The sequence below is a fragment of the Mirounga leonina genome, unplaced genomic scaffold (genome assembly GCF_011800145.1).
Source record: "Mirounga leonina isolate KUSES-001 unplaced genomic scaffold, KU_Mleo_1.0 Mir_53, whole genome shotgun sequence".
NCBI classification, from domain to species: Eukaryota; Metazoa; Chordata; class Mammalia; order Carnivora; family Phocidae; genus Mirounga; species Mirounga leonina.
The window spans coordinates 67,667,739-67,677,047 of NW_023270807.1; the positions used below are offsets into that span (position 1 = coordinate 67,667,739).

At 42.8% G+C, this 9,309-nt stretch overlaps 1 protein-coding gene across 1 annotated transcript; it reads left to right on the forward strand.

Moving 5' to 3' along the window:
• The first annotated feature begins 2,254 nt into the window (after nucleotides 1–2,254).
• On the forward strand, nucleotides 2,255–5,702 carry RFPL4B (ret finger protein like 4B). The gene is given in 3 exon segments (XM_034991445.1): nucleotides 2,255–2,415; nucleotides 4,656–5,157; nucleotides 5,159–5,702. Coding segments are annotated over 3 exon segments (990 nt in total). The 3' UTR covers nucleotides 5,486–5,702.
• The last annotated feature ends 3,607 nt before the right edge of the window (nucleotides 5,703–9,309 follow it).

The following is a 9,309-nucleotide window of genomic DNA, read 5'->3' on the forward strand; positions in this document are numbered from 1 at the left end:
TAACTTCCATATTTTTTTCAAGCCCAGCTAGTATCTTTAAAGTGATGATTCTGAACTCTAGATCTGACATCATACTAATGTCCATATTGAGTAGGTCCCTGGCAGTCGGTACTACCTCTTGTTCTTTTTGTTGAGGTGATTTTTTCCGTCTTGTCATTTTGTGCAGAGGAGAATAGATTAATGAGAGAACAAAATGCTAGCAGAGTAACCACGTCCCCAGAAAATATACTCTAAACAAATCAGAAAAGACCTGAAGCAGTGGGATAAGAAAGGGAAAGAGAGAAAAAAGAAAAAGAAAAAAAAGAAAAAGATAAAGATAAAGATAAAAACAAAAACAAACAAAACAAAACAACAACAACAACAAAAAAAACAGAATGTGATCAAATATGATCAGGCTGGTATATAGTTCAGTGCCACACACTAGATTTGGGGTGTATTTTGGTCTTTTAGAAGAAAGTGCCTCCCAAAATTTTAAAGAAAGAAAACTTATATATGTAGAAAAATAAGGGTTGATATGATGAAGGGATGGAATATGATTGTAAAAATGGAAATTATAAAAAATTTTATAAAAGGAATTGATAAGAAGTTGTTTGAAAAAAGAAAGAAGAGGATTTAAAAAAAGAAAAAAGAAAAAGAAAAAAAAAAGGGAGAGGATGTGATCAGGCAGGGGAATAGAAAACACCATATACTAGAGATTTAGGGTATATTTTAATCTGTTAGAAGAAACTATCTCAAAATTTTAAAGAGAGAACAACTTATATATATAAGCCAAAAATATGGGTAACTACTATGAAGGGATAGAATATGACTCTAAAAATGAAAAATAAAAATGTTTTTTTTTTTTTAAAAAGGGATTGATAAGATGTTGGTTGAAAAAGGGAAAAAGAAAAATTCAAAAAGAAATAAAAAGACAAAAAGACAGTTAAAAAAAATTAACTTTAAAAAACTAAAGAATCATGGTAAAAAAGCCGTGAATTCTATGTGCAGTAGTCCCCTAGCGCTGGAGTTCTGCCGTTCTCATTGATCGGTAAACTTGGTCTTGGCTGGCTGTTCTTGCTGATCTTCTGGGGAGGGGCCTGTTGCCGTGGTTTCCAAATGTCTCTGCCGGAGGCGGAATTGCCCCACCCTTGCCCCCTCCCGGCTAAGTAATCTGCTCGGGTTTGCTCTCCGGAGCTTTTGTTCCCTGCGAGCTTTCCGTACAGCTTTGGAGGCGGAGAGTGAAAATGGCGGCCTGCCAATCTCCGCCCCGGAGGAGCCGAGAACTCGGGGCCCCGCTTCTCAGTGAGCCCCCAGAGAAAAGCCGTCAGTCACTCCCGTCTCCCCCGTCTCCGGCCGCGCTCCGTGCTCACCCGGCCTGTGACCGCGCGCCTCTATCTCTGGCACCCGACTCGGTGTGGAGTCTCCAAACCCAGCAGATCCCTGTGGTGCACTCCCGCGCGGCTCCTCCCGGGGGAGGAAGGTGAGTCTCCCCGGATCTGCCGCTTGTTGGGTCCCTGCTGGAGGAGCAGGGCCCGAGTGTGCCCCGGATCACGGTTTATGGCCACCCCGAGCTGAGAGCCCGCGCCTGGGCTCCGCCTCTGCAGCCGGCTTCCCTGCTCCGATACCTGGGAGCTCTGCCACACTCCGGCACCCCCGGTGTTTCTGTGACCCCGAGGGTCCTGAGACCACACTGTCCCAGAGGGTTCCACCCCCCGCTTAGCCACCGGAGTGACGTCCCTCGGCGGAGCAGACTTTTAAAAGTTCCGATTTTGTGCTCTGTGGTTCTATCACTTGCCAGAAGCAGCTGACGGAGGCCCCTCCCCCGCCGTCTATCCTCCCGAATATCGCCTCGGATTCACTTCTCCGCACGTCCTACCTTCCAGAAAGTGGTCGCTTTTCTGATGAGAGAGTTGTTGCTATTCTTTTCTTCGATCTCCTGTTGAGTTCGTAGGTGTTCAGAATGGTTTGATCCCTATCCAGCTGAATTCCTGAGAGGAGACGAAATCCAGGTCTCCTACTCCTCCACCATCTTGCTCCTCCAATGTCTCAGCAGTGCATTTCTATATTGTATCTCTAAAACATTTTGCTTTTTAAAGTTGAGTTCTGAAATTAGACAGTCTCATTCGGATGGCCATAGGTTCGCTAGGTTAACTCAAAGAGGATAACTGTTAGAAGATTTTGGGTGTGACTTTACGTCATCCTCCTGCGTGGAGGAGTAGGGTTGCTTCAGTTTACTTGGTTAGATTGAGATAATCCAATCATTGGGGCAGAGACAATGACCCTCCTTGAGGGCGGTGACTGTGTTACAGGACTATATAAGGCCAGACCATCTGCGCTCAAACTCAACTTCAGACAGAAGTCAAGGCTAGGAGAGATAGAGGTATATGGGCTTTGGATCGTCAGGACTGCTGGAATTTTCCCAATTAGTGTAATAGTGTGAGTGCTCTCTTCTGTCTGGGCTATTTCCACTGTCCCATTGCTCTCTCTTTGGCTACAACTTATCTTTTAAATGCTTTTATCTCTGGATTTCAGGAGACAGTCAGTCATCCTGTGTCAGGGAACTTTTTCCACCTTCTACTCTAACATTGCCAGTTAAATTTTTTACATATGAACTTCAGGTGTTTTTATTAATTTTTGTGCATACATGTATTTTTATGTATTTTCAACTACAACGTATGTGTTTTAAAATGGTTCCTTATTTTCTAACATGATTTCTTAAAGATGTTTCTGGGTTTTTGCTTAAATATACTTACCACTTTTTTTTTTCTTTCTTTAAATTTTTATTTAAATTCCAGTTAGTTAACATACAGTGTAATATTAGTTTCAGGTGTAGAATTTAGTGATTCAGCATTTACATGCAACACCCAGAGCTGGTCACAACAAGTGCCCTCCTTAATCCCCATGGGTGAAATACCTATTTCACCCATCCCCTCACCCTCCTCCCCTCTGGTAACCATCAGTTTGTTCTCTATAGTTGAGAGTCTATTTCTTGGTTTGCCTCCCCTCCCCATCCCCATGTTCATTTGTTTTGTTGCCATTTGCAATGATGCGGATGGAGCTAGAGTGTATTATGCTAAGTGAAATCAGTCAGTCAGAGAAAGACAAATACCATATGATTTCACTCATATGTGGAATTTAAGAAATACTACTTTTAATAGCTGTATTATAATTAACGGAATCATTTCATTATCTTTCTATAATTAGATTGTTTCTATAATTTGGGGTCATAGATAACACCGAAAAGGACAACTTTTTACAAATGTAGCATTTTTTTCTTTTGTAAAATTTTTTCTTACATCTATTCCAAGGTGGGTTGGGTAAGACCTTTTAGATTGTTAAGCACCATATTCAAATATGTCTTAAAAAGTCAGGTTTTTGGAAAGGGTAATGGGATTTAAGGAAGAATGTTATCTCTTATCACTCAGCCAGGCCCCATCAGACTGGAATGCATTCAGGAACGGGAAGGCTTCCCAAGACTCCAAGTTCCTTGTGGGCAGATACCCTGTCTATTGTTAACACACATCTGTATCCCCAGAGTCTAGCTGAGGGTAGGATCATGGGAAGCTCTTCATAAGTATTTGTTGGATGGAGATGAAGGAATGTGTTCCAGGATGTTCTAGTAACGTAGTTTTTCTGGGCTAGGCTCAAGAGTGCCCATTCCTTCCTACTCTGTCCCTCTGTGGTGATGTTGACATAGCTTATCTTTCTGTCTTGGATTCTGTTACTTCAGCCACAATTGAATGTGAATTCTTAATAAGAAGTTCTGTTAGTTATTATTCAGTATTGGCCCTTTCTCAAGAAGCATCCTCAGTTCACATCATCTCCTGGGCACCAACTAGCCTGAAATGGTTGTCTTTGGGTTAGGAGCCCAGCTTGTTCCAATCAGCCAGGCCTAGCATGCCAGAAGTAGTTTACCCAAAGTGTGCAACCTCTGTAGGAAGGCCCAGAAGGCATCTCTAAGAGTAAGCTTCGGGAGGAGAGGACAGTCGGTGTAGTGGCTATAACATCTTCCTTGTCAGAACACCTTTTTGGCTTGTGTTCAGACATTATTTTAGAGAAGTTGGTGACAATGGTTATATTTTTATTCACATTCACTCAAGCCTTCCTACTTTTCTAAGAGTGCTTGAAAGCATTTCATCTGAATGATACTTTGTCCTGAAAAGTGATTCTATAATGGGTATCTCATTCATTTTGCAGTGGTTTTTGCTAGTTTGACTCACGTATGGTCGTTTTCTTTGAAAATACACAGGGCTTCTCAGAGTCACTTTTCTGTGACAGTCAGATTGGCTTTATTTTTATGGTTGTATTTAGATGTGAAGATTCTTTTTCTTGGACTGCAGGTTACCTACAAAGGAATACTGATTAGAGGCAGAGACTGCACTCTGAGATCCTATGAAAGACCTCGTTGGACTCAGCTCCCAGAAAGAGAAGCTGTGGTCCGAGCAGAGAGGACCTCATCTGGGTGCTCCACACAAGGTAAACTGCTCCACCTGAGAACACAATGTCCACTGTCCTGTTTCTCTCATTTGTGATCACCTAGATTTTGTTTAGTTTTTGATAATTTTTCTCACAGGTAGTGCTTTTACTATAATTCTCTGGTGACTTTGTGCCACTTTCCTGTATAAACTACTGAAAGGTTTATATTATTTAATTTTTGTATCATGATTATTGAACAGATTGTGTACAGAAGGCTCCCAATCACTTTCAGAAGCTTATAAAGTTTGTCTGGAAATTTTCTTCTGGTCCATTTTACTCTCCTGTGAACACGTTTTCTGTTTTCATTGCATGCAAACGTGGCTGCTAGAACACAGGGATCTGAAATTGACCTGCCCCATGTGTCGAGGGGTAGCAGAGAGCCCCCCTTTGGAGGAATGGCAAATCGGAGCACTATCCCTTCTGGTCAGACAGCACAGTGGCCTACTGGTGAAAAGTCTGCACATGAGCAAAGAATTGCTGAGGTTCCAGGAGGTTATGACTCTGGATGCAAGCACTGCCAACCCCTTCCTTGTCCTCTCTTATGACCTAAGGAATGTTGGGTGTGGGAAGATCTGCCACAACCCAGTGGAAGATCCCCAGAGATTCACCTACCTGACCTGTGTCCTGGGCACCCCATTCTTCTCCTCTGGCTGCCATTACTGGGAGGTTGAGGTGGGGGAGGGGAAGGAGTGGACTCTAGGATCCTTACAGGATCTGTAAGGAGTCAGTCAACAGAAAGAGGAAAGGTGGTTTCTCCGTTGAGCATGGCTTCTGGTTTATCAGCATGAAGGCAGGAACAATCTGCATCAACTCCATCCTGGAAACCAGAATTCCTGCAAGCCCTGAACTTAGCCATGTAGGGATATTTTTAGATGTTGAGATGGAAGAAATCAAGTTTTTTGATGTTAGAGATAACATCCTCATCTATACACACAGTCATCTCTCATGTTTGGAGCCTTTGCGTCTGTTCTTCTGTCCTGAGTTGCCTAGAGAAGGTGACAGGGGTGCTTCCCTGAAAATCTGCTCGTGAGAAACTCAGCACTTCCTAGAAGCTTTCTCAGAGGTGAATGAAAAGGTCAGAATGACCTAGAGAGAGAAAATGTGCTACACTAGAAAGATTTTTAAAAATAGATTTTGTAGATTTGGCAACTAACCAATTTTTAGGCTATATTTTGTAGACTTTGTAGCTAAAGAACTGTGGGGTTTTAGGGGATGTTATTAAGTGCTCTAAGCCTCAGTTTTCCTAGTCTTCAAGTGGGGATAATTATATTTCTCAGCCAAATAGTTGTGATGATCAGAGACAGTGCTGTGCATTTATTTTGTACTAAATACAAATGGGGAATTTTTAGATTGTAAGTTAAATAAAACATTTTGTGGGTAGAAACAATGTCTTTTTCATTATTTCATGCTTTTTCTATGATATAATTCCTAATAATGATAGCTATCTGGGAGAAAAGAGTGCAACAGTCAGTGTGAGATATTTTGACATGAAGTTTCAGTGAGAGACAAAAGTACTGGGAAAGAATGATGTTTCTCATTTTTATTTCTCCCAAACACAGCTGAAAGACAGAACTTAGAGATAGCTATAATTAATGGTGATTCATGTTTGTTCTAATGGGACTTGTTCTTTGCCCATTTCAATCATTGATTGGCCTTTTGTGTGGTTGTCAAAGGAGTATGCTGTGTATGTGGCAGGCACGAAGGTGCCAACAGGCTCAGAGAATGTCAAGCTGCTAAGATTCTGAACCTTCTGGAATCAGTTATGTAATTAGGGAAATGACTGTTGAGAAGACTGGACCCCCATTCACCCACCTACCGGGTGCAGTTGTGCATGCAAAACCCTGCCTTCTGACCGGAAAGAAGATCTCCCCGACTCAGGCTACTGCCGCTGAGTTTTGATTCATAGGAATTCTTATCAACCATGTTAACTTGTAAATAGATGCTCACCAAAAACTGTTCTCCAGGTTCCTTTTGAATTTATTTTTTACCGTTAGAATTTTAGATTTTTTGCAATTAAGTCTCTGAAATATTTGATGTATTCCTGTTTAGTTCTGTTTGGTCCTCCTCTCACGTTCCAGCTGAAGCTTCCCTCCCCCCGCCCACATGCACTTAGTCGCAGACCGCAATTTCCCCTACAGAGTCTCCTGTGCTCAGCATGGCTCCTTTTCAAATCATTCAGGTCCTTTAGGATTGTGTTTTTTTTCCCCTATTTTACTGAGTCAGCCAGTTCTGAGGTGACATCTGCTTTGGAAGGGTTGGGTTGGGACATGTTCAGGAATCTGCTTTTGACCTCAATTCCAAAGAAACTCAGAATTGTCATCTCCTGTTTCTTTCCAACTCCACTGTGGTGGGGGAGCAACCGATTTTGATATTTTTTCCCCCATATTTCCTTTTGATCCCTATGATTTTATTTCAGGGGCCTCCTTCCCTTACTGTAACGTGGAGCCTGCATCCACCCTGATCTACCTTAACAGGTCCTGCTAATGTGGAAACAAAAGTTTCCTGAAGCAGTACTTAGGATGAGCAAGACACTATAATTTTCTCTTCTATTATATTTTATTAGGAAAAAATGCTGGGCTCACACACTTTTGATTTACAACTTGCCAACAGGTTAAGAACTGCAGTTTGAACATCTGGGGTGGGCCCTAGGCGTCCAGACCTCTTCTTGTGTCTCAAAATGCCAAAGAAAGGGCAGCCCCAATTTCCCTAGGACTGGAGGTGACAGCTTGTGTTATAGTGGCATATTTCAGGTTCTCTCAAGATCTGTTTGCTTCAAGGGACTTTCTATCTCTTCCTCGGGCAATTTAAGTTCCAAGCTTCCCTTCATCCCAGCTGATGGACCCAGATGATTTTTTTGGTTCATCAGTCATTAGGGGAAAATGCCAGTGGCCAATGATTGGCCTGGTTCCTTTCTCCTGTCTGATTGAATATTGTGGCCCAGGGGAAACCTTGATGGGGACTGGGTCATAAGCTCATTCTGTTGTCAATCGGTATTTACCCTATGCAAAATATCTCACACTTCCAACTTCTTTAGCATTTCTGTTGCTACAGACCTAATGCAAGTCTCTCACCCATCCCATCCGGGCCAGTGTGACAGCTCCCTCATGTCCTCGATCCACCTTTGGCTTCCCAGAGTGCACTTCCCATACGGGCACCAGGGTGGTTCTCTTAAACCATACTCAGACCATTCCTGTCATAAGTCCTGCAAAGGCTAAATGGGTCAGTTAGAATGAATTCTCTCAGCCACCCTCCCTCTTCACTCCTCTCCATGCCTGAAATGAATCTAACACCGTTTGTCAACTACAATGAAAAAATAAGTTAAAAACACAGAAGCCCGACCTTTAGGATTGTTGTGAGGATTAAAGGCGATCACTCACACTGACTGTTTAGCTCTGGGTCTTGCTTATAGAATGTGCTATTATTTTTTTAAGATTTTATTTGTTTATTTCAGAGAGAGAGAGAGAGAGACAGAGCTCAAGCATGAGTGGAGTGGGGGGAGGGGCAGAGGGAGAGGGAGAAGCAGACTCTCGCTGAGCAGAGAGCCTGATGCTGGTCTCTATCCCAAGGACCTGGGATCATGACCTGAGCCGAAGGCAGACGCTTAACTGACTGAGCCACCCAGGCGCCCTAGAATTTGCTATTTATTGCCAATTTGTGGCATCACCTATTATTGTTGGTTAAGTGTGAGATTGGCTATTTATTTAACATACTCACTATCATGTCTGAAACATCTTTGTAATCCTTGTTTTTAAAATCCTTTGTGAATAGGGGCACCTGGGTGTCTCAGTTGGTTAAGCATTGGACTCTTGGTTTCAGCTCTGGTCATGATCTCAGGGTTCTGGGATCCAGCCTCGTGTTGGGCTTCCCACTCAGCAGGGAGTCTGCTTCTTTCCTTCTCTCTCTGCCCCTCCTGTGTGCTCTCTCTCTCTCTCTCTCTCTCTCTCAAATAAACAAATAAATCTTTAAAATAAAATAAAACACTTGATGAATAAGTATAGGCATATTTAGGAAGAGGTACTGCATTTTAACTAGTCTTAGTAATAAAATGATTGTTTGCTATTACGTAGGGTTGATAGAAGAAAGCATCATGCCCCTCACCGGTCTGCGTAAGTTACTTCCTTCCGTCTTCCCACTCCCTAGCTAACTGCTCCTCCACCCGCACCTCCCTGCCAGTCTTGAAAACTAGTGTGGATATGGATGTATGCAGAAAGGTTTTAATGGTCTTGGTGATAGAGGTGGAGTCAGTTTGGGGAACAGAACTCTGGTTGCCTCAAAAAGTAATAGCAGTATGGGACTACATTAGAATTCTAAATCCGAATTAGCATCATAGGATAATACTAATTATTTGCACCCTTCCCACCTCCCCTCCAACAGTCCTCCACAAATTTCAGCTTCCCAGGCTTCAACCCATCCTTAATAAAGTGACTCCCTACAGAAAATTCACTGGCATCACAACCCCTGCTCTCATTCACATCTGCCCCTGCCACCCCAATATCTGTACACAATCTTCTCTCCACCACCAAATTCTTGGACTAAACCCATTAAGTACCTCTCCCAATCTGACTTATTTGATATAACTGACCTGAACTCCAGGCTATGTGGGGAGGGAGAACTAGAAAAGCCACAGTAGAAGGAAGATGAAATCTGGTGGGACTCCCACCAGGGCTAACAGAGTCTGGGCAACTCTGTCCTCCTGACCTGGCTCAAAGGGAGCATATGAGGGGAGAGAGAAAACCTTACTACTCTCGGCATCTTTATTTGGGAGAGAGAGATTAATCCCCCACAACTCCTAGAATGTAGTTGCTTTGAGTGGCTTTATTTGGCTATAAAGGCCCAGATGACCTAAGCAGGCTG